The sequence below is a fragment of the Argiope bruennichi genome, chromosome 7 (genome assembly GCF_947563725.1).
Source record: "Argiope bruennichi chromosome 7, qqArgBrue1.1, whole genome shotgun sequence".
In the NCBI taxonomy this organism is placed as follows: Eukaryota; Metazoa; Arthropoda; class Arachnida; order Araneae; family Araneidae; genus Argiope; species Argiope bruennichi.
The window spans coordinates 85,536,457-85,563,945 of NC_079157.1; the positions used below are offsets into that span (position 1 = coordinate 85,536,457).

General features: G+C 27.6%; 1 protein-coding gene across 1 annotated transcript in view; it reads left to right on the forward strand.

Annotated features, from left to right (window-relative positions):
* Positions 1-27,489, forward strand: part of LOC129975964 (glycerophosphocholine cholinephosphodiesterase ENPP6-like) — a 308,125-nt gene that overhangs the window by 241,946 nt on the left and 38,690 nt on the right. The window contains exon 5 of the mRNA XM_056089272.1: positions 9,858-10,019. Within this exon, the coding sequence (XP_055945247.1) occupies positions 9,858-10,019 (162 nt within the window). The remainder of the gene's footprint in view (positions 1-9,857; positions 10,020-27,489) is intronic.

The window sequence follows — 27,489 nt, forward strand, 5'->3', positions numbered from 1 at the left end:
TCCCGTTTAAAGCAACACCAGGGCTATTTTGTGAAGGACCTCGAAATTTTGAACCGTGGTCAAATGCCGAGGACGACACCTGATCTGGCGCCCCCCTCTCCATACCACACCACACCACACCAACGGGAGAACGCTTGGCCCTGACGGATTTATCATGCAACAGACCCCCTTACACGGCGGTTCTTCGATGGAATGGGGTCTCGAACCTGAAACCCTACGGCTTACAAGCCGAAACCTTACCACTAGGCCACCACGGTCCCAAGATTTATTAAGTCTGAATTATTAAATTACTATCATTTAGATTGAATGCAAATATTTTGATGACAACAAAGTCAATTATTGCTTATAATTAAGGCTGAAATATCGTTACTTGCGAAATTCAGGTGTGATTTTCATAAAGGTTGAAACAAAGTATTAACAAAATCAGGTAACTTCGATTTTAGTCTGGTGCATTTTAGTAAAAGATCAATAAGTCTACATTTGAACGCATAAATAAAACAATGTTTTATTTCTATATTAATGCTGTAAATATGTGAGAATATAAGATTAAAAAGAAATTTCTTTAGAAATCATTATTTTATAAACAAATTTCGTGGGTTTATATTTCCACAGATATAGTCACTCACTCTAGCAGGAACAGATTAAAAAGAAAAATTATACATTTTATATGTAATAAAAGACAAAATAGAAGATGTGTAATGAACAGTATTTATTTTTTAAAAAGCATATGTAGTCATGAAGTAAATTAAAATTTCTTGTATGAAAAATTTAATACTATTTCACTTTCCTCTTAAATGTGATCTTAACAGAATGCGACTGCAAAAAAAAAGTGAATAATTGTCTGGGAAGAACTGAAGAATAGTGAATAAGTGTCTGCTTAATTGTTTTGATCTAGGGGTCCGCATGAGACACGAATGCTTCACTCACAAAAGCATTATTTTTTTATTTGTTTTTATTGCATGTTAATAAGTCGATTTTGATGATTAACGTGTTAAAGTAAAAAAACATATAGAATTCTAAAAACAAATTTTAAGTATCCCTGCATTTTTTTTTTTTTTTTTGAAAAAAAAAAGTTAACTTCAAAAGCTTTTTTTTTTCTGGTCCCTTGTTAAGTCGAGACAATGATCCGGAATTCTATAACCTCATTGCTGAATTCGAGGAGTTCCCTTTCAATCAATAAGCTCTTTTTACGCCAGTTCGCTTTCCACACAATGACGATAAGAATTTTCGGATCGATAACCAGTGAATGTCCCGGGGCAGAACATCTTCCATTTCAACATTCCCATTCATTACCATGCCTAAGAGAACATTTGAAAGGAAAGGGGGATAATGTTAGCAAACCACTAATTACTGTTTTAATGAGTAGTTCAAATGCAATACTGCTACGCTAATTGATTTAGAAATAGAATATAAAACTGGTTCGAAACTTTTTTTTTTTCATTTTTGTTAAATTATAGAAACTTTCAAATATGTTTCGATATTTTAGAAATTAAGATTTAAATTTATTCAAAGAAAATTTCCTTATTTAAAATCAAGAGTTCTGAATTAGAAATTGTAATGTTCTCTGTTATTTCCACAATGAAAATTGTATGCTTTTATAAACTAAATTTATATCGAATAATATGAACATTACAATCTATCTAGATGAATTCAATTATTTTCTGCTATTTTGGAAATCGAAAAAAGATAATTAAAAGATGAGCCATTCATGATTTAAAAGCACATTGCGAAAACTTTCTTTATATAGATTCAAAATATCACTTAAAATTGTTACCTTAATTCAAACTAAATGTTAATTTGAGTATGGCAGTGTTTCAGAAAAATAATCTTATTTCATACTTTTTGTTGAAAAAAAATTGGAATTATATTTGAAACTTAAAATAAAAATAATAAACATATGTAATTACATTACATTTTACAGACGTTTAAACACATCGTTTGCTGTATGAAGCGTATAAAGGAAAAGTACTGTAATCGGGGAAAAAAAAAAAAAAACGAACGAGAGATTTTGATGGATTTCCACAAGTCAGATCTCTCCGAGTCCGAAAAAGACATTTTGGAATTACACTTGTGAATATGATAATTCAAAATCGCTTTGAGATAGGCGGATGAAATTTGGTATAAAAACTTAGCATCGATTTCTGTAATATTTTCAATGAAATCCATTCAGAGAAATTTTAACTATCTAGCTGTCCGAATTCAAGTGAACATGACAATTACAAAACACAAAGTATTAGATAAATAAAATTCATAAAATGGTTTAATTTCTGAAATGTAGACTTTTATCAAAATTGGAATTAAATTTGTTAAAGGATGGGAAAACTGTCAATTTGTAATTTAATATTCATGTAAACGCTATTATTTAAAAACGCAATATTTTAAATAAATGACATATGAATTTGTAAATAGCGTATATTAAAAAACATAAATAATAGCATTATAAAGTAAATATATGTCTGTATGTAATTTACAGCTGTTGTTCTGTATAACATTTTAGCTATAATCGACAGGAAAAATCAAAACCGTCCAAAACATAAATTCGATTTTTAGTTTTATTAACGTCCTGTTTTAAAGCAACACTAGGGCTATTTTGGACCGGACCTCGCAATTTGAACCGCGGCCAGTTAACGAGGATGACACCTGGGCTGACATCTCTCCCCAAAATTCCACATCACACCAGTGGGAGGGCGCTTGCCCCCGACGGATCTAACGTCCGTGGACCAGACCCGCTTAAACGACGGTTCTCCTGAGAAAGCGGGTCCCAAATCTAAAATTATCTGGCTTCATCGAGACTTTACCACTAGACAATTTCGATTTTCTTACATTTTTGTACTAATAGAATGCCAGGTACCAATCGCAAACAATAGTTTTGGTTTAGAATTTACAAGTTCTTAACAAAATTCCCTCAAATTTAATTTACATGTGATATTAGTGTAAATGAAATTCATTAGAATCAAACTTTCTTTCTTCTACCTACGGTTTATACAAAAGCCGACTTTTTGAAAAACCGGTTTTCGAATTCGATATTTCCAAAAAAACCGGTTTTAACCAGTTTTCGAATTTTTGTCAAAAAAAAAAAATTGAATAGGGAAAAACAAAATATTTTTCCCTATTCTATTTTTTCCATTTTATTTTAATTTATATAAATTAACAAAAAACGAAATCAATATCAAAGTCAAAATATAAAAAACAAAATTAAAGATTACATATACATAATACTTACACAAAATAACGAAAACTCAAACAAAAATTTTAAATAATATTTATATTATTTTCACTAATTTTAATTTCTCCTAAGAAAATAGGGTTTTAAAAACATAAAATATCCACTGAACGGTGGCTAAATCTCGTTCTTATTTTGGACACAATATTGCCTGAAATTGGAAATACTCGTTCACTAATTACTGAGTTTGGCATCAAATTACAAATCTAAGTTTTTTGTGCTTTTATTCGTTTGTTCAAATAATGAAAATTCAGCTTTCAGTATCTTTGGATTTGTAAGTTTTTCTTCAGGGTCTTCAAGAAACTAAACAATTATATTATTTCCGACAATTTTTTTATGAACTGCTTTCAAATGATTATGTAGATTGCTCGTAGATGATCCTTTGCAGCTTAACATTTTATTACAATGATTTCAGATTGGCTTGTCTATCCCGAACTTTTTGAAAACTATCCCACATTTCCGACTTACTCATTTTTATCTAAAAATGAAATTAAAGTTATTGAATTAATATTTTTGACGTTTATTTTACAATTTTATTATTTTAACTATTGATATTAATGCAATTTAAAATCATCTAATCTACACATTTTCTAGGAATTTTTTTAAAAAATAAAAACATTTCTTAATCTAATTCCGATGCTTGCTAAAGACATAATTTATGTTAAAACGTTGCGAAAGAAAATATGGAATATTTTAACACCCTGTGTTTTATTTAAAATTCCATTAAACAGAAGCCAAAACTTCTTATTTTACACTAATTTTTGATAGAAGAAATTTCTATAATAAAATTTAAATTTTGAAATGTAAAATAGAAAATATAAACATAAAAATTAAACATACTTAATACTTACGTTACTTTTACCGAATATAACAACTTTATATTTTTGTTTCCATTTTTGACCTTCACAATATTAAGCAAACCTGTCGTGACTCGAGACGGATCAGATTCTGTGACCCCCATTTCGACAATTCCATTTCATTAAGGGGTGAGACGCGGAACGATAAGCACACTTGACCTTGAATTTCTCGGATTAGATATTTTTTTTTAGTTCAATTTTTTTTTCCACGTGTCTGTGAGTGTTATGTCATTTCTGAGAGCATTTTATTTTAACTGAATATTTCGTATTGATATGGCTAGTTTAATTGATGTAAAAAAGCTTCAGGAGTGGTACGAAAAAAATTTCATATGATATCATTAAATACTGTGATCAAGAAGCAGAAAACGGGGAATTATTTATTCCTTTCACACGTTCTTCGAAACGAGCCACTCAAATTGCTGACGTTTCTATTAGCACCGACTTCATATCGATAGACAAAACATCCGACGAGAAGCAAGAGATGAACTTTATCAAACTTTTGTTTCACTAGAAAAAAAAAAGTGAAAAGGGATGTTCATGAAAAACATTAATTGACGAATTGGAGGAGCAACTGTGCAGTGCACAAGCACTGGCCAACGCAATTTGCAACGTTGAAAAAATGTGTTTGCTGCCAGTTGCATAGAATGAATAGCAAATCAAATAAGTTCAAAATTAATTTTTAACTAATAATATGAATTCTTAAAACCGGTTTTCGAATGTGACAAATTTACATTAAAAAACCGGGTTTGAAAACAGTCAAACCCTACTTCTACCCTAATTTGGTAATTTGGAGTACTAAAGTACTAGGCAACTATGACAACGTGTCATCCTTGTCATTTAACAATGTCTCTAAAAAACGAAGCTAGTCCCAAAATAATTTTTAATTTAGTTTCTGAAAAGGATGAGAACTTAAGAAAAACTAAAGCTATAATCTTCCAGCCGAATTCAAGGAAGGTTTTCTTTCAATCAATAAACCCTTTTTAAGACATTTTAAACAATGAGATGAGAATTTTTCGATCGATTGACTTTCGACAGATCAAGACGTTTTCGATTTCAATTATCTCATGCAATTTTGAACCTAACAGAAAATTTCTAAGAAATATTCGATGATGTTAATTATTGATTTAGTGAATAAGCAAACACAATAGTTTTTAGCAAATTAATAAAAGAATAGAATTTAGATTTTGATAATTAATTGAAACTCGAAGTTTAAAAGTACTGTCAAAAATTTTTATGAATGGTTTCTCCATTTTTCGACATTAATTTTCACTTAAATGCACATAAAAGTTATACCTCTTTATAAAACCTTTTACAACCAACCTCCTTATTCAACCTTTTAGCTTTCAATATAAAAACAAAACGTATCTAGAAATTTAAAATCCCTTTATAGACCATTTTATAACTAAATGGTCTGTAAGGAAATATCTAATACCTATCAACTGTGAAGAGTTAACAACATAAGTGTGAAGAGTTTAGATGTTCTGTATTATAATAAATATTATCTTTGTGCAGAACATTCTTTCTAAAATCAAATTCTTACAATTATCTTTGTCATTAGGAAAAATATAACGAAAATAATTATTTATACGTTGAATATATCCCCACTGTATACTCAAAAATAAAAATAAAAATATTAGCTAATTAATCAAAGGACCAAGGATAAGAATTAGATTTCGATAATTATTTCAAACCCAAAGTTAGAAAGTGTTGCTCAAAATTTATTTGTATTTTGACCCATTTTTCAACACGAATTTTTATACAAGAGCACCGAAGATTTTAACCTCTTATTGAAGCACTCAGCCTCTTGGCCATAAAAAAAATGGATTTAGGAATTCAAGATTTCCTCTATCAACCGTTTATACTTTTTGTTTGTAATAAATGAACATTCTCTTAGTATAGAAGAGTTATTGAAAGAAATTAAAAGGAAATCATCATTTATAGATCCCACACTCTTCTCATTAATTCAAGACTAAATAGGACTATTCATTAATATTAATATTATCATTACCGTTATTATTATTATCTTTATTATTATTATTATTATTATTATTCTCTTTTCCATGGCATATACTGATTGTTTTGAGTTGTTTCTTGGAATCCTTAAATTCCACTGATGTTCTTTTTTTCTTTTTAACTTTTACTAGATTTTACGTATTGTAACATTTCTGAGTCTGAATAATTATATACCACATATTGATATTTGGATATTTAACATGTACTTATTTATAATGAAAGAGCAATTAAAATTATGAAACCAGCAGTAGAAATCTCTTGATTGGCTGAATGGAATTTTGTGCAGCAGCGTACACTTCTTCGCCATACTGCACAGTTCACTTTCTCAAACGAAATCTCTGTCATGTACTAGTGGTTGCATTCACTTTTGTACAAAATTTCACTTCGGAAATTAATGAGGGGGGAGGGTCCAAAGCCGATTCATCCTTAATTAACGTAACCATAACTATCTTTCAAAATTTACAAGTGGGAAAAGGGACAGAATTTTCGCAAATGATAAATTAAATTTTGACTTAATCTGGTGTAAACATACAATCTCATATTCAAATGAGATGAGAAAAAAAATATTCTTTTGGATTGTAAAAAATTCCCCCACCCCTTACTCTTTCAAAATTTAGAAAATTGGCAAATGATTTTTAAATGATGATATCTAACAAGGTATTCACGAAATTATGCCATTAGAACTCAATTTTTCTTACACTGGAATGATAGCTTCAGCCATGGTGGTTGGTTCTCGCTCCCCTGGTGAAAACAGAAAAAGGTGGGGGTCTGGCCCTTCCCATCAATGACTGGAAATATTTTCTTAGGGAAAGGTTGTACCGTGGCCGGTGATGGCCCTTAGGATTAAACAACAGTTCCCGTTAGTGTTGGTCCAACATTCAAGTGTTCCCGTGTGCCTTCCAGCAGGTCGTAGTGGCCAGTTTAAGGTTACATTGTTATGGTGTGAAAACTATAAGAGATGGATTCTAGCCCATATGTATTTCTCATCAACATACCTCGTTTTAAAGAAACACGGTACCTTCATAACATTTTTTTTTCAATTTTAAGCATTTTACAAAAAAGTTTCTTAGTAATGTATGTTAACGCTGAAATAAAAACACCTTGAAAAAGAAAAAGACAATTTTAATCTGCCTAATTAAATAAAATTTCAATTTTTATAAAAAATCAATTTCTTAAATTTGCTACTATTCAAATATGAGTATTCTTTCTTCAAACTTTTTTTATAGATTCTCTTAAATATATTACACAAATTGTGCATGGATTACAAGATATATTTAGTACTTATTTTAATATAAAATTTTATGTGGTGAAAAACGAAAAAATTTAGCAGCACCTCATTTTAACTCTAGCATCTAAAAATATCAAAACAAGTGAATGCTTATTGTATGCACAGTTTTATTAAATATATAATGATGAACTTGTACGGAAAATTTGAAAGCTCTATTTTATTTAAGAAGTAATCCTTATCATTTTAAAAACATGAAGATGAAGAAAAACAGAACACGAAAACAGAAAAAGACATTTAAAGTTTCGATTTCTGAATAAAAATCTGTTTACTTTTTTCTCAAGAAAATATTTGCATAGTCATAAAAACTGTATAATTTAATATATATATATATATATATACATGCAAAATTTAAAAACCTATCCTAAATACAAAATATTTTATACAAATTTAAATACACATTATTGCAATAAAACGAAACCTGATCGAGAAAAACATTTGCATGAAACAAAATATCTAGATTTTTTTTAATAAATTAACGTACCTGGTAATTAAAATTAATTAAACAAATGATTCTAAAGCATTCAGGTTCATACGGGTATATAAGTCCTTCCGTTTTTAAATTATAGTATTCTCTGCATTTACGAGAAAGTTTAATTTTTTCTTAACTAATTCGTACACAGTAGATTTCTTACGTCTTCTCAGATACACACACCAATAATCCCTCCACATGGCTAAATGCCTAGAATGTTTGTTCAGAAGAACGTTATTTTCAGCTTGAACATTTTCTAATGATTTAAATGTCCTTACATTGAACTCGAAATTTGGACTTGACACAGTGACGCAGAAAATTTGTTTTCAGCACTTTCTCCATATTATACTATAAAAACTTTCGCTTGAATTCTGTATCAAACATCATGTGCAAGGTTGAAGAAGCTCATCTCATGCAAGTCGTTCATAAATTAGCATAATTTTGGGGACAAATTTCTTATTTATTGGTGTTCTTTTATGCGTTTTATGTGAACTTGGTGTTTTACCATTGGCAAAAGCTTCCTGTTAAAAGTACCAATAATCTTTTCCAAAAGGACACAGTTTTATGCTAAAAAGAGTAAAATTATTCAATATTTCTTTGGGCTGTGGCAATAGTTCGGAAACTCTGAGTCTTTAAAAGTCGTCCATTTTTAAAAGTTCCAGCTCTTTTAAATCCTTGTCATTGCTAATGAAAACCTGAATAACTTACGAAATAATACAGATGCAGCTTTAATATTTTAGAGTGATGCGAAGTAGGGTAAAAACAAACAAATGAACCAATAAAAAAATACTTCGATATTTTGATCATCTTAGGTACCATAAACTAACATAAATCCCCTTAAAATAACAAATATCGTTCTGTTGTTGTTTTTTCTTATGGCACTTGCCATGGACAAGCCCGCTGTTACGAAGACAGCTATTTAAGCCGGTGGGGGTGCGTCTCTTATTTTTATAGTAGCGCCAACTGGGGCCAAGAGTACGACTTTGCTACTCACGCATCACTCATTCGCTTGCACAACCCCATTTTACAGGAGGGCACATTCACACATCTCACAGATAGAACAACGGAAGAACAACCATGCCCAAACCGGGACTCGAACCCAGGAAGCCCAGATGACGGCAAAGACGAGCAACTCCTATGCCAGTACGCCGGCAATATCGCTCTAAAATAACTCCTCTGCGTTATTTCAAAATGGGAAGATAATTGATTTAATTTAAATTAATTGGAAAATCATTTCCATGTTGCTTTTATTGATTTGTATTGGTTTATTGGTACATGGAACATTCTTTGTACTGTGAAAGACTATATATGATATTTTTGTCTATCTGAAGCATGTTATCTTTCTTACATGGGATGATACCTTTTTCGAAATACATGAAAATTTATCTAAATGATAAATTTTTCATAGTCTTTAAGATAATCCAGGAATTTGATCCAAAATTTATCATTTACAATTATTTGCTTCAAAATGATAATTCATAATAGGTAGATTTTAAAAAGCACTTTTTGGGGGACTGTAAGATATGTCATTAATTTGGAAGTTGATTAAAGACAGAAAGTTATTTAAAAAATTTCTGTCAAAATTCTAGATGTTTCTTACGGTACTAAAAAGTTAAGTAAAGAAAGCTAATAATGATTGCAAAAATATATTATTGTAAAAATAATACGAGGAAATATCCTAGGAACACAGTTTTATGAATTTGGATAATTGATTTTCCACTACTGAAAAATGCAAGAAATCTTTTGATATATTCGTATTCATTCCTTTATTTAACAACAAGTTAAGGTTTGTAATATTACGAGAACATAAAAAACTTAAAAATATGTTCTATTATTCATTTTTCTCAAAAAGAATGAAATATTTTCTTTAAAAAATAAATTTTTAAGGAATCTTTAATGCAACAATTATTTCTCCCACAGCTGCGATTTAAATTCAGATAAGTGTATCCCTTATTATGATTTTTGACGATGTTTCATTTAACTATTAAAACATTATTATATTAACAGGTCAATATTGTTGTTTTATCTGATCATGGAATGACATCAACAGATTCTCGAGGGCTGAGCGTCATCAATTTAAATCAACTCATTGATATGGCTGACATTCGATACATGGTCTACTATGGCGCCACAAGTATGCTTCTGCCATATGAAGGGAAATTAGAAAAGGTAAGAGTACATGAGTACCTTTATTAGTGAGTACATTTCCATTAAAATTGTCCCATATAAATTTGGCTAAGTCCTGGCAACCGATTTCAATAAATAATAATTACTTTATCTTAGAAACGTCTTTGAATAACAAATATTTATATTTTTATATATAATTTATTTTAATATTCTTTTACTGGAACGCTTTGTCTTATTTTACATGGATTCCTAGGAAAGATGCCTTTTCGTTTAACGATTGTTTCGCCCTACGAGGGAGATTCTGGAACATATTCTGCTTATTAAGCTCGATTCTACTGTACTATGAAAAACATTTACAGAATCGAATGTTTTTCAGCTCTTTTTATGTTGAAAACGGGTTATTCTTTTCATATGTACTGAAATTTATCTTGTATATATCACGTATAAAATTCATTTCCAAAAAATGTATCCCTTTGTTTAAAATAGAAATTTCGACGACTTTCGTCCCAGATCCTTTAAATAAAAATGTTTACGAAGTATTTTATTTTCAAATGTAAAGTGTATAAGTAAATATCACTGATCAAAATTTAAATTATTTAAAATTCACTGAAAAAAGTTAAACATCAAGATGTTCTAATAAATGCAATTTTGCCTTATAACTAATCTGAAGCAATATAATTTTTAATGGATTTCATTAGTTCTGCACCATTTTCGGATTGTACTTCTTATTTAAGATGCAAAAACAGACACCACGAAAATATTTTGTTCTTCTGTTGCATCTCGGAATTCAATTTCGAAAAAAATGGAATCATTAACCGGAAAAAGGATTCCTTAGAACATTAACAGTTATTTTTATTTTTAAATTAATTGTCAGAAAAAGAATTCAATAGGTTTAACAAGAATCATTGGTTTTGTGATTTAAGTATTTAGTATAAAGTGCAAAAAATAATAAAAATGTCGTTTTCAAATTAAAAATGAAATAAATAAATTTATCTATATTTAAAAAATTATTTATTTAAAATAATTTGAAGAAAGAGTTTTTAAGTGTTCAAATTAATGTTTTGTAGGTGTAATTAATTCAAAAACAATAATTGTTTTTTAATTAATTTGATTTATCAATTTTTGTTTATCAGAAATGTACTTTATTTTAGGATTTTTCTTCCTATTCAAAGAAATATGCAAAAAGAGGATCTGAAAAAAAAATATTTTTCTATGGAGTCTCGAAATATCTTTTAAACTAAATGAGGATATTAATGAGAAAATAATATAAATCGCTTCATTATATTGTATATTAGGGCGCTTAAGCGACCAGTTGACACGGATTAATCGCTATTAAAAATTTCAATTCAATATTGTGTGTTATTTGCTCTTAATATTTCCTTTGCTAAAATATTTTTAAACATAAAATTTTGATAACATTTAATTCGTACTATTTTAGAAGCCTTATACTATTCTGCCCATCGTGTTATGCATTTTCCTAATTTTTTTAATCTTTATCTTTATTTTTCCAATTATATCGCAGGAAAAAGCAACAGTTCTAAAAATGAGTGCATTTCAAAAAATGTCACCATTGATTAGTTTTGATTTAAAACTTCAATTTCAACGAAATTTCAAACATTTTATTAAAAGCATGTCTTATATTGGAACTTATTTAACATGGAAATATATACCGAATCTTCCTACTTTGTTTATCAACAATGGAAGAAAAAGACAGAATGAAATGATAATAGAAATATTATGGTAATATTGTTTTGCTTCAATATTTATATATATTTTTGTAAAAAAAAAAAGTTTAAAATTTTTAATGAATTATAATATATAAAATTATACCAAAAACATATTCTTTAATGATGCATGTTTTTTTTAAGAAAATTTTGATGTAGAAGACGCCAACATTTTGCACAGTTTTTATTTAATTAAAATTCTAAAATTTATTAAAATTCTTATCCAAATTTCAAACAAATCAGTCTCTTATATTCCCACTCATCAAAATGCATATGAGCAGAATTTGATAGCGCTAGGTCAAATTATCTGACCTTTCGTGTGTCAAAATACATACATTCTTCTTTGTTCTAGTAGAGAAATGGATATACTTTCCTTATATTGAATGAACCAAGTTGTGCTGACTAATTTCTTCTGCTTGAGCAGGTCATTGTTGCTGAATATTACCTGAAATACCATTTATTTCTAGAAACGCCATTAACGTCAGAGATCTCAAGACTCTCATTAAGCACGTTGTTGATGTGGTTTTGTATCCCGAATGACTGCAATTTCTTAGAATTACATTGACATTCCCATCTGCAGCTAAATTAATTTAAAATTCACGAGGCGTTTAAAAGATATTTCCCTTTAAAAATGATATATAATTTAAGCACAAATTAAATTTAGAGTGTGATATCCGAAACAAAGACTTTGGCGATATGCTTAGAATTATTTATATTTGATTTTGGTTCTATGTAAATATTACCATAAAGTTAATCCAAAACGTAATTGAAATAATGGAGAAAATTCTTCAAAATTGTCCCAAACAATTGTTTTAATACAACGAAGTTTAGCGAAGACTCTAGCAATATTCTGAAATGCCTAATAAATCTTAAAATTTGTTTCTGCACATATATATATATATATATATATATATATATATATATATATATATATATATATATATATATATATATTGCTAGGATTGTCATAAGAATAGAGAATCAATTAAAATACTGCATGAATTTCCCCCAGATGGATCGAAAGAATAGTTTTAATATACCATTCTTACCATAGCCCATAATTATTTTTTTCAACTATTAGAGATAGAAAAATACTCCTTGTGGAAAATATTATATCATTGAAGGAAAATGTATCTGATTTTTTTTTGTATTTGAAGAATTTATATTGTTTTAGTCCTTAAGCATACTGCTGAAAAAATTACGAAATCAAAATTTTTAACCAATTCCTCAGTCTTCTTAGTTATATCTATTAAAATCATTTAATACATTAAAAAAGGCTCAATTCTTCAGTTTCTATAACTGAACATGTTAGAAAGCTTTGCATTTCAATATTTTACGCCAATCCACGGAAGCATCGGCGACATTCCTAAAGCTTTGAAAGCACACATCAAAAATTATAACTGCCAATTTGATTTTCAGAATTAATTTTTCATTGAAAAAGCAAATTTCAAATCAATTCATGCTCTTAAATGATGTGAACTTAAAATTATTAAAATTGCCCATAAAATCCAGAAAACTTTTTCCAAGTCCCATAAATCGATGCATGCGCATTTTCCTTGATATCGTTTCTTTTTTTTTTTTCTTTTTTTTATATTAGTCATCATAATTGATTTAAATTAAAGAGGAAGTTTCTTTGAGACAGTTTCATGATTTTTTATAAGAAATCAATTGCCTTCTAATCTCTAAATATTTCATTTTTAAATTTGAAATAATTAACTAAAAAAACATTTCCCCCGCTCTGAGTACTTGTTCGTTTTCGCATATTTCTAATTTACATAAAAGATTATGATTTCTATATACGTCATACTGAGCGCTATCATCCACCATTTACGAGATCTATCTTAAAAACCCTATTTTATTGTGCATTCTCTATGGGGAAAAATTGGGACTTATGCAGAAATATAGATTTCAGATGTTCATTACTTTCATCCATTATTTAATTTAAAAATTCGAAACAAAACTTTAAAATAAATATATTTGGAAAAGAATGGCCTCGAACGTAGGCATCCAACATAAGTACTCTGTCCATATTTTGATACATGAATATAAATCGACGAACATTATCCCTATGTCCCCCTTCCCCTCTTAAATGTTTTGAAAGTATTCCTGATCGGTGTATGCATCCTCTGAATTTTGATAATGGTTTATCATCTAGGATGCTTTTATATCATGTATCCGTCCTCACTGGCAACAGCTGCTAAAAGCATTGATTTGGAATGCATCTTTTACATTAAAAGACATATTTACACTTTTGATGCCCCAAAAAAAGCTCTTTTATGGTGATTTGGTGGAAGATCATCTCATACCAGAAGCATCTGTTTAACATCGAAAGGCGTTTTTTCTTTTAATGTTGTTAAAAAAATTTAAATTGCATTTTTAACCACTGCTCTTCTTTTTTTTTTCCCCATCATATACATACGTTAAATATATGCTAAATTTCAATCTCTAATAATAATAAAAATGAGTGAGTGTGCGTGTGAGTTTGTGTGGCCCCTTAAAGTAACCAAATTTGACCTTGATATACTTTAACCCTTTAAAGGGCCATTTTTTTCTAGTCATATTATGTTAAAATATTTTTAGGCTTGAAATTAGAATAAGAAAAGGGATTCATTTAGCTTATTAGATAAATTTAATTTGATTAATTAATTAATTTGGTTAATTAATAATTAAATAACAAATCAAGACACCTTCATTTTGTGTAAAATAAAGAACTGAAGCAACTAAGTTTCTGTCTTTCTAAAAAAATTGTTAGAACTTATGCCAACCTACATAATTTCATACAAAGATTGATAAATTGCATTGGGAAGCATACTTCCCACGGACCTAGAAAGGGTTAAAAGGTAGAAATGTGTATCTGAGAATGATTTTTTTTATTTTTAAATAATTAAAAATTAGACAAAATTCCAGCTTTTTCTTTGATGATTTCCGAAAATATTAGAACAAAAAAAATAGCTTTATACAATCTTAAAACTCAAAATTTATATTTTTAATAATATCATTTTAATGAAGTGTAATTTTTTTCAGAATTTTGCTAATTTTTTTAAATATATTATTTAATTTAATTTTCAACAATAAACTATATATTTGATATGAAATACAAAAAGTTTTTATTATTTCATCATTTACTTATTCGCATGATTTTATCTTCTATTTTTAGAAGCTGGAGAAATATCTTTTTATAATCTGCGAAGTTTATATGAATAATAAGAAAATTATGCTACAATATCGACATGTAATTTGAAGATACATGAACCGGGTAATTACATTTGAAGCGTGTTAGGACGTCACAGGACTTGATTCTATTAGGAAGGTTCATATGTACAATGAACAGAACAGTAATGCATGCGACTTTAATTTCTTTAACAATATGATTTTAAAAATATTTTCGTTACGGAATTATGAATATTAAAATATGCAGAAGAGATTTCATTGAAAGTAAGCACAATTATTACTCCCAGAGAATGAGCAGGTCAACAAAGGAGACTGGTAGAAAAGATTTCACAAGGACAATAGAATTTTAATATTGATTAATTAATAATTATTTTCAGTGTTTCATTCTATGTGTTATTCATTTTATTATTTATTGTTTCTGCCACATGAGCATTAATGAAATGTAGCGGAATTCATTTTCTGTGAAATCATTATATTCGTTTTTTTCTATGAAATCATTATATTCGTTTTTTTTCTATGAAATCATTATATTCGTTTTTTTTCTATGAAATCATTGTATCTATTAATTCATTTTAAGTTCCGACTGTGTCATGGAGTTTCCTATCGGCGATTTTAATTATTTAAATTTTTGCGAAATGCACTCACCTTTGTATTTCACGATGAATGTATGATATTTAGTTCAATTTTGCTCTTTAGTGCTGTAAAGCATTTAAAGTTATTTTATGGTTACCATGAGCTTCGTAAATCTGAAATGTCTCTCAAAATAAACCAATTGATGAAAAGAATTATGTTTTATTTTTCATAAATTTTCAAATTGTTTCCTATTCATTTTTAGAAATTGAAGAAATTTATTTCTATTATCTACACAGTTTATAATGACGATATTATATTATAATCCTCATGTAATTTGAAGGTACATGAATGGAATAAATACATTTTAAGCTATATGACGCCATAGGACTTGATAATATTAGGAAGGTTGATATACATAATGAACAGAAAGTCGTACGGTTTTGAGAAGCCCTTAGACTTTAATTTTTGTTCAAAGTAAAGATCTTCAGTTCAAAATCTTTTAATCTGATCAAAATAAAATTAATTTAGACATTAATTTCTGCCAAAATATGATATGTAAAATATTTTTGCTAGCGAATCAGGAATATTAAAATATGCATAAAAGATTTAATTGGAAATAAGCACAATTATTACTCCTAGTAAACCAGAAGGTCATCAAAGGTGACTGGTAGAAAACGCTGAACGAGGACCATAGGATTTTAATACTGATAAATTAATAATTATTCTTTGTGTTTGATACTATTTGTTATTCATTTGATCAAGTACTGTTTCTGTCATTTGAGCATTAATGGACTTTTATATAATCCATTTTATGTGAAATCATTATATCCGCTTTTTTCTGTGAAATCATTATATCATTAATCCATTCACTGTCTTCTGACTGTGTCAAGAAGTTTCCTATTTTAATTATTAAAGTTTTTGCGGAATTCACATACTTTTGTATTCCACAATGAATAATGCATGATATTTGATTTCACTTTGTGTTTGATACTATTTGTTATTCATTTGATCAAGTACTGTTTCTGTCATTTGAGCATTAATGGACTTTTACATAATCCATATTATGTGAAATCATTATATCCGCTTTTTTCTGTGAAATCATTATATCATTAATCCATTCACTGTCTTCTGACTGTGTCAAGAAGTTTCCTATTTTAATTATTAAAGTTTTTGCGGAATTCACATACGTTTGTATTCCACAATGAATAATGCATGATATTTGATTTCACTTTGTGCTTTAGAGCTGTAATTCAGTGAAAGTTATTTTATGGTTACCATGGGTTTCATAAGTCTGAAATGTCTCCCAAAATAAACCATTTGATAAAAAGAATTTCAGAAATTTTCAAATTATTACCTGTGATAGAGATCGAATAACAAATTCCATCTTACTTCTCTTACATATGTTCTTGAAGTTTTCAAAGTAGCATCTCCATTCGATTACATAAGCTTGTAACGAAAGAATATTTTTACTGAATGCTACGTTCTCATCAATATTCTAGAGGAAGGTAAACTGTGAATTCGATGGGGAATTGTGGAGCTGGAATATTTGCTCAGACTTTCGCACTACGTGTTCGAATGTTAGCAAGTCTCCAACGTACTTTTCATTCCACAACATCAAAGTGAAAACTCAAAAATCGATTTTGTTGTAGGTGACGTTTTCATTTATATACGAGGTAGAAGAAAATTGAGATATGGAGAAATTGCAATGAAGCGTATCAAACACTTTCAGAAGAGTCACTTCGACATTTCTCGGATACTTATTTCATTGATAAATGGAAAATTTAAAAAATAAAAAAAATGAAGATATTTATTACATAAGTTTATTACTACAGAAACTTATTTCAAATCTATATCTTTACAAATAAGAAGGAGGTATTTATTACCTATCTATAAACAAGACAGTCTGAATTAGAGCTGCCAAATTAATAACAAATATATTCTAGATGTATTTCTTTTCTTTTGAAAGTTTGATTAGAATTTCAAATAATTAAAAATAGATGTGATTTTGACGTATTTCATGATAATTCTAGAAATATAAACTGAATTTTACACGATTTCAAAATTTAAAATACATTATTTTAATGATATTAATTAACTTGTCTTTCTGATTTTAGCATCTCCCTGAATTTTACTAATTGTTTAAAAATATTTTTTTTTTTGTATAATTTTCCACAATGCATTTCATTGTTATGATAAGATTCAAACCGTTTTCAATGTTACATTAAATATTTAATAAAATGATATTCTTCTGCGATTAGAAGTTAAAGAAGGATTCTGTAAATATATCTGCACAATTTACAGGAAGTATCATAAAAGAAAACTACAACTCAAACAGCAAACATAATGAACTGGTGACTATGTATAATTAAAGGTGATTATGTATAATTAACAGTGAGTATGTATAATTAACGGTGATTATGTATAATTAACAGTGATTATGTATAATTAACGGTGATCGTGTATAATTAACAGTGATTATGTATAATTAACGCTGATTATTTATAATCAATAATAAATTCAGTGATGATTTTGAATAATCACCAGTACATAATCACTGGATTAATCCCATTTACCGTAATATATTACTAGCATGGATAATTCTTCGTCGAATAATACTAGTAAAATTCATGTTGGAATCAAGTGCTAACCGCCTTCAGCAACCTGATTGTGTCCAGGAATATTGACATTGCTTAACTTTGTTGACTTGATATTCATGGCTCTTTTAACAAAGTGTTTTTAAGTCGAAAATTGTGACAGACATTATAGTAGCCTGTTTTGTTCCATGCTTCCAATTTTTAACCTATTTTTACTTGAATGGTAGTGTAACTTCTCTTTCTTATGCCATTTGTAAAGTACTCAATCAAACAAAATTATCGTTCATTATTTTCCATTAAAATCTTTAATAACGTAGACAGTAGGTACATCGAACATTTATGAAAGGGATGAATTTTGTGTGCTTTGGTATATTCTTATTAAGTGTACTCAAATGCCTGACCGTGTAACTATAAAAATTAAAAATCCATTCTTTTTGAGCAATCCATTATATCATCAAATTATTTTAATTTAAGCTGTGATTATTAATCCATAAATTCAGCTACAAAACGTCCCCAAAGAGTTTCCATTGTAATACATTCTAGCGGTTGTTATCTTAAGGTCGTAACTCAAGCGGTAGTTTATCGAACAGGAACCAACAAAACATTGATCGCTATTGTGCTTCCTAATTCTCTTTGAATTCGGCAACTTCACATTAAACATTGAGCACTGACCCACAAACGTGTGAGCTGAATGCAAGAGAGGAGCATCGATTAAACGGTGACGAAAATCCTTGAAGCGTAAACTAAAGGTTGAATTAGAAGATTTGTAGCTGTAAAAAAAAATGTATGAATCCGGATCATTTTAAAATTGAATTGTTTGATTTTAACAACATCGTATGCAATGTACGACTAATTTAGGCAATAATCAGTATAAGAATATGTAAAATAAATGTATGACAGTTCAAAAATTCTTTAGGAGGATTTTATATTTTATAAACTTTTTTAAAAGTAGTTTTTGATAAAAATATAAGTACGGTAGTATAGATTTTGATAAAGCATGCTTAAAGCTGAGATGTTGGTAAAGTTGAGAATACTTTGATAGGCGAAAATGAAAAAAAATTCGGAAGCTATGAAATACTAATGAAAAAAAGAATTTTATTTCAGAAGTTAATAAATATCAGAAAAAGAAACTTATAGGTCAGTTTAAAGATTTTTTTAATGCACGGTAAGTGAAAAAAATGTCTTGATGAAAAATGTAGGATTAAAAAAGAATGTAAAAAGGAAACGATTATTCTTCAACCACAAGTTGGAAAACAAATACAAAATTCAGTAATATTTTACAGAAGAATGTGAAAAAATAAGTAGATTCTTAGTTTGTTAATTGTAAAGAATGAAAGAGAAAACCATAATAAAATATTTGCATTAACTTCTAAAATGGATTGAGTTTCTTTATGGCAATAAAATTATTGTTAATAATTTAGCAAAAAAAATTGTTCAAATTAATAAAAATAAACGAATAGCAATTTAATTAGTATAATTGAAATTCTATTTTTTTCAATTAAAATGAAATACATATGCGCTGAAATATTTTCAAAAACTCTCCCCAAAAAATATGAATTAATTTATAATTAATTCAAATTTATAAAACAATTATCCCGATATATATATTCCTTTCAAATTTTTTTTTTCAAATTTTGGAACTCAAACTTAAATGGTCTTGTCCGTGGAATGTCAGCAGATACAAATACAAGCATACATTAATTTTTAATATTAGGAGATGTACCACAAACATTATAAAAAGAAGTCTGCTTGCCAGAATGTCATACCTCATGACAGTTTCAGGAAAAAGGAGAAAAAACTATTGTTCTCTCTATTCTATAAATTGCTTCGACCTATTTTTTTTTTCTGGAAAGAATTTAAAAAGAAATAATACTTCTCGCATTCCTTCTGAGTTAATTGCTTTGAAAGTGAGCAAAATATTTTTCTCATTCCAATTTTTTTTTTCTGAAACTGCTGAAAAAAGAATGTGAAGTAGTCAGTCAATCAATTTAAATCAAATAGGAACAACGATCTCCAGAGAGCAGATGAAAAATAATTCTTGTAAGCTTTCTTATGAAGAAAAAAATAAATATTAGTTTTGTCAACCAACAAATAAACACGTCCATTTTCTCTTCTAGTCAAGACGTGGACCAACAGTGAATCTATAATAAAAGAACGTTTTTTTAACAATTCACATTTTCCATACTTGTAAAGATGGAAGTTGATTATCAATTTTTTGTCACTTTCTGATGTAAAGAATTCTGAAATTTTGAGTAGTTGTAGTTTCTTAATCGTAATGCAATATTTAATGGTTTTTAGATTTCTTAATTACTAATTAATATATTGATTTATGTAAATATTCATATCTTAAAGGTGACTACATCTGTAAGTTAATCTGTGAAATATTAATTTTTATATTCCTTAATATATTAATTTTTATATTCCTTAGAGTGAAATATTTTGAAGACAATAAAAAAGGTAAACATAAAAAATTTTGTATAAAGTCTATATTTCGTTTTTATTAATGTAGTAAAAAAATAGGAAAGAAAAGGAAAGTTAAAAATATATAAGTAAATACGATTAAAATACCAATTTTCTTAAAATATTTTAATTGTAATCTCACGTCTTCTCGTTTTTAATTTGATATCTTTTTTTATTAAAAAAATTATCAAAGTAAAAAGTCAAGAATAATTTTAAAATATGAAGATTAAAACATTCAAAAGGAAAAAGATTTATGCTAATATTAACAAGAATATTTCATAATTTAACTGATATTAAATCTATAGATTATATTTAAATTAAACTATTTATTTTTAGATTTTCCATTCTTTATTTATTTTGTGAGGATTGTTAATAGGTTGTATTTTTCTCCAAAATGAAACATAATGAATATGTATGTAAATTTCACGAAAATATATCGATTCATATGGCTAATTGCGCAAAACAATAAATTTCTATGATGAGTGTATTCTCTGTGGCAACTACGAAGAAGTAAAATTCTCAGAACAGAAAGAAAGACCCTTTCGTAAATGATTATCAATTAGTGAATTTATTAAATACTAAAATTTAGAAAATAATATATATATATATAAAGCTTTTATTAGCGCATTAAAAAATAATATCTTTATCAAAAATTGGAATTCAAGCAAAAATCATAAAACCTGGAAGAGTAGAAAATAGTATGACAACAATATAAACAGCAATAAATATCATAAAAATACAGCAAAATTCTTTAGTACACATTGCATCAAAATTAATTCATTATTCCCAAATTATCGTTTGGCATCATAAGATCATTACAAATTTAAATATTTTGTCATAAATAATCTATTTTGAATTGCACGTTTTATTTTGTGGTAACGTAATTTCACTTTCTGATTACGCATGTAAAATGCAATAATAACAATCAGGATTTTTTCGTTTGGCTTGCAAAAATGGAAGAAAGTTAGGCAAAAAAATATTTGATGAAAGAAAGAACATTTTTGAATTTTATTGCAATAATAAAGTTCATAGTTTAAAATAATAATAAAAATCAAACTTGCAAAAAGCCAGATATAATTGACACAATTGAATGGGTATCGTAAAAAAGACAATTTCCTAAATTTTAAAATGACGCCTGAATAAAAGTCAATTTTGAGCGATAATATTTTATAGAACTTCCGATGAAAGGAAATACGGTTTTTTTAATTTTGTTGTTTAAAAGGCATGTGAATACGCTTGGGTGAATTTCTTGAAAAGCGTCCGAAAATAGGTATATTTATCAATATTTGTATTAAAAAATTAAAAAATATCAATGAAACCAAAATGTACCACTTGAGAGTCAAACTTTCTACAAAAAATGAAAAAAGGCATTTGTAAGCTGAAGAAAAGTATAGAGCAAAAATCATCTAATTTAGAGCTTTATCAAATGATTTGCTTAAAATTTTGCAGATAGCTTAACAAATATATTATCAGATTCCTGAACTTAAAAATAAGCTGTATTTCTATTCATTCTTTAAAAATTGCGGTGGGCCGGAATAGCCTGGTTGGTAGAGCGTTAGATTCTCGTCCCTTAGGCTGCGAGTTCAAACTCCGTCGGCCGAAGATCCCCGCGTGCTTGGTGGCTGACGCGCGTATAAAGCTGTCGTGATCACAAAGTCCTCCATGTCGAGAGTAATACCACTGGGGGTACTGGATCAGGGGTGATCTTTCTCTGATTCAGATCTAAATTGCGATCTGTAGATGAGTGAATGTAATGCGTGAATGAAGTACGTCGATGAAAAGAGTTGTGATGTGTATGTAGCTAAGTCGTTCTCTTATCCCTAGATGGCGCTCCTATACAAACAAGGGACTCGCCACCACCGGCTTAAAATCGATGTCTTCGTAACAGAGGGCTTGTCCATAGCAAGTTCCATAAGAAACAACAATAAATATTGCGGTAAAACTGATAAATAACAATAAATTTTCAATTTTTTTTCTCATTGTGAAGCATTAAAATAACTATAAAATATTTTTAAATGAATAAATTACTTATTCTCTTGTTCAGTAATTGCAGAACGTATTGAGAAATTATTATACCAATTTTGATTTAAAAAAAGCATGCATTAGATGAGGTTTATGAGATTTTTCGTTACAAAATTTTATTAAAGATTAGAATTTGAGAAAATAGTATTAAAAGATAAAAAACAGCATTAAAAGTACGTAAATGCAAATATAAAATTTATTGTAATTTCCCAAATAACAAACTCAGAAACAAAATTATAGCGGTTTTATAAAATAAAAACTGTTCAAACAATAAGAATATTAAACTTAAAAAATAATACTAATTTCTCAAAATATATTTTTAACGTTGTCACCCACCATAAAATTTCAATAAAAATTCTTCTATGGTGCAAATTTTCAACTATCAAAGTATGAGTTCTCTCAGTCAAACGGTCTCTGTGTTGTGCAGTTCCAACACACAGCAAGAGCCACACCTTCTCTTTTGTTATTAGAGGAGATAAAGTACTTAGCATGAATCTGGCGGAGTATTTGAAACAGGAGTCGCTTTATTTGTTCCTCAAACATTCATTACAGAAAAATTCTGTTTTCTAGAATCATTAATCAAAGTTAATTGATACGCGAGTGTCTTAATTTGTATTGAGCACATCAAAGTTTCGAAGTTTTCTTAAACTTAAATTATCTTTTCCTTTTTGTTCATTCTAAAGAGTTAGTTAGAGCGAAATTGTATTTAACGTCTCAAATACTTCGCCATTTTTAAAGAACCAAGAAATGTATCGTGCGTGTGTGAAAATAATCAGCCAGAGGCACTTTGCTATAAATGTCCTTAAAAGAATTGGCTTCTTCTAGATAGCTATGGTTGATACTTTCCCAGCATTTTAAAAATGTGCAGGAAATTAATTCTCTTAAAACAATCAACTATAGATGGTTTTGTGGTAGAAATAATTAAAAATATTTGACCTGTTTCAATAAAAACAATTTTCAGTCATTTCATTTAACACTTGTTTAGTCAATAGATTTGCATTATTCTTTTTTTATATCAACTTACAAAAACTTACAAATCTTATATCAACTTACAAAAACTTACAAATCTTATATCAACTTACAAAAACTTACAAAACTTATATCGACTTACAAAAACTTACAAATCTTATATCAACTTACAAAAACTTATCTTTCAATCCAAATACAAAAACTTACAAATCTTCAAGAAACACGCAATAAAAAATTATATAAGCATGAGGCTAGTTATAGAACAGAATACGCGATTTATAATTAATAATAAGAGCAAAAATAAGTTTATATCTAAGGAATATTTTTAATATAATTAAATTGACTGATTTCTAAACGTCCAACTTTGTCACGCCAATTTTTCGTTTGCTTTCAGTATAAATTAACAAATGTTTTATTTGTTTGTTTGTTGCGTTGCAAAAGTGTTTGAGATTCTAAAATTGTATTTGTCACGGTATAGCACTTCCCCCCTTCTTCCACAATTATGTTGAAACATTTTGTACACGTTTCAAAGCACTTGACAAATCTATAAAATATATTCATAGTTAGCATTAGATAGAAAAAATATCGAACTTAACATTTAATGGTTGATGATTATAGTACTTTTCAGATCAAATTAAAACGTTTTTTGAAACTTAATATAATTTTTCATGAAAAAAAAATCATATTAATTAGATTTCCTTAATTTTATATATTATTGTTATAAATTTTATATTCAAATGTAACCTTATTTAATAAGCATTAGTGAAACACATTATGGTTAAAATTAAATTCATTGCTAATTTTGTAAAACAATAATCATTGCAGGCTGTCCGGAAAAAAATGATCTCGCTTTTAATTCATGGAATGTTATTTCTAGTTGTAAATAGCATTTAATAATTTCGCTCTCCGTAAAGATATACATATATCAACCACTACTAAATAAAAAATAATTACGGCTAAATTGAAGTTTAAAAATACAGCTATAATTTAAATATATATATATATATATATATATATATATATATATATATATATATATATATATATATATATATATATATATATATATATATATATATATATATATATATATATATATATATATATATATATATATATATATATATATATATATATATATATATATATATATATATATATATATATATATATATATATATATATATATATATATATAATAAACGAACGGAGGACGTTAATGTAAAATCACAGCTTGCTCTTCCTTCGTGAACTAGGAAAAGATTTATTTTTTAGCAGTTTTTAAAGGTTTTTTTTTTTTTTTTATTCAAGATCAGGAAGCGATAAACTCATTAAAGCAATGCAGAAAGCATAAAAATAGAATATGGAAATGCATTCTAAGCATATATAGTTTCAACAAATAATTTTTTTTTCTGAAATTAGATGAGCAAACTGTGTGATGCTCACGTGATTGGGCATCTTGGTATTGGACAGATAAAATAAAATAAACTAAACTCTGAAAAGCATGTTATAAAAGCCTGTTCAAATCAATAGTTTAAGTGAAATTTCATTTCATGTGATTAGAAAATAATTAATTTTAAAAGAAAAATAAATTTAATTTGTTATATAGCTATAGGTCTGGCTATAGGCTATCTAGCTATAGGTCGTTTTGGCTATAGGTCTGGTGAGGAACCGAATATAGACCATATACTAAATCCATTATTTCTATATATAACCACTGATATATATGTATCTTAGATATACATATTAAATTAAAATATTACGTTAAAGAGAAATACTGAATTCAATAAATTTGAAAACATATTTCTTCATGAGTTTACAACTGAGAAATGACAAAAAGAACATCAATAATTTTTATTTTTTAATCAACTTAAAAGGGTTTTAGATCATCGCCTTCGTGACATTCTGTTATTTATATTTTAAATTATAGAACAAAAAATATAATATACAAAAATAGTGTTGTTAGGATTTTATGAAAACAATAAAACACTCCAAAGGATTAATATTTTAATAAAGATAGAATTCAGTTTTATATATTCCCCATAAACAAAGTCGTCCTACACGCTAATAAAATAATGCATAATGCACTCCATTTTAAGAATCAAGCATTTATCCTCTGGATATTTTTCAATGTCATCGAATACTACACCACTTCATTTTCCGAATTCGTTAATTTGTATGTTAAATTACAGAGTTGCGTGAAATAAGAATGTAAATTTTATTAAAAAAAATTAAAAATAAATGATTAATGTTTATAAAATAAAATTGGATTTTTCACATTTCTTAAAAACAAATCGTCCTGTGATTAGAATTTCCTCTTGCAAAAATAAAATGATATACAACATTATAAAAGTTTATCCTCTGCAATTTGCAGTCAATTTTTCTTAAATATTTCAACTTTTTGTAACCGAATTTTACTTTAAGTATATATATTAAAGAACAATATCGAACAATCTCTAGGCACTTCTAAGTTTGAACTTTAAAAGAAAAAAAGATTATGTCATTTTTAATGAGGTTACATAAGACTAGTCGTAACTCCAGTCCAACTGCCTTTCTCTGTGAATGGCCATTTCTTCCTTTTCTCTTTTTATCGCCTTATCGTATTTCATAACAGCCTCATAAACCTCTTCTACTTCTCTGAAACTTCTTCGTTGTAATAAGAGAAACCTTATTTGCCCGAAAACGATCATTAATTTGGATTTCTATCATGTTCGCTTGATAGTAAAAGAATGGCTTTCTGTGTTTATTTTTCTTACCATTCATTAGTTCCTATCATTCCATATTACGTTGCTCAATTTGGGTTTTCCTTTCTCATGAACTGGGATTGTTTTTATGCTTGAAAACTAACTGTTGCTTAGTGTATTTGGAAATTAAAACTATCTTTATTCAACCGCTAGTTTTTATTTCTAATTCAAAACACTTCCGCATTCAGAGTTCCAAGAATGCGTTGTAATAGATACACGAATTTGCATTTGCATATGGAGTTTCATTAAATATATTAAAATGTTCTAACAAAATTTAAACGATTTTTCTTTATTAAAGCTAAAATTCTTTTAAAGGAGTATGTCTTGTCTTTTTTTTTAATTTACACTCGGAATATAACAATATCTTTATAGTTTTCTTTATGGAAATATTTGGAGAAAAACAAATATTTTAATAAAAAAGGAATCGAATATTTTACACAAACTCTTTTTAAATAAATATTCCAATTTAATCTTCATGGTAATTCTTTTAAATTCTCTTCATAATTCTTTTCATTAATTTAATTCATTTCATTCATTTTACTATTCCTTACTTCATTTATTTATTAGTTTTTTTTTTTTTTTCATAATCTAAATCAAAGATGTTTCAAATTGTGCTATTCTAAACAGAACCAACTGTAACTTCCACGGGACAATTTATTTTCATTTCTTTTTCAACTTTTATGTCAATAACTGTTAAAAAATAAATGGAAATAGTTTTTAAGAATGCGTTTTTCGCATGGCACTAACAAGCAGATTTTCATTTAAATTAGATCTTTGGCGAAAAACTGTGTCAGGATTTTTCATCATCATAAAGAATATACAGGGATTTAGTTTTTGTGATTTCTGTCGAAAATGGCGTATGATGGAAGGAATAGATTCTTGATGGTTAATTAATAGAAATAATTAATTTTCATATGAATTAATTTTTATATGATTCATCGGGTTTTTTTTTATTATTTTAATTTGTATTTTGTCATCCTTATGTAATAAGCAAGCCTCTTAAGGGGACAATGGACTTTGAAATACGCAAAAATCGTCAGAAACATGAAATTTTATTTTTATCGTTCCCTCACAAAACTCATCTTTATATTCACCTAAAACAGTGTTATAAGATATATTGTTCATTAAAATGAATATTTCAAAGGTCATAATTATAAAAGCACATTTTGATTACTTTAATCAAAATGATATTGTAATTAGATTTAAATATCTTTGAAACGTTCCAGTTGTCTTAATTTTTGAAGAAATTAAAATT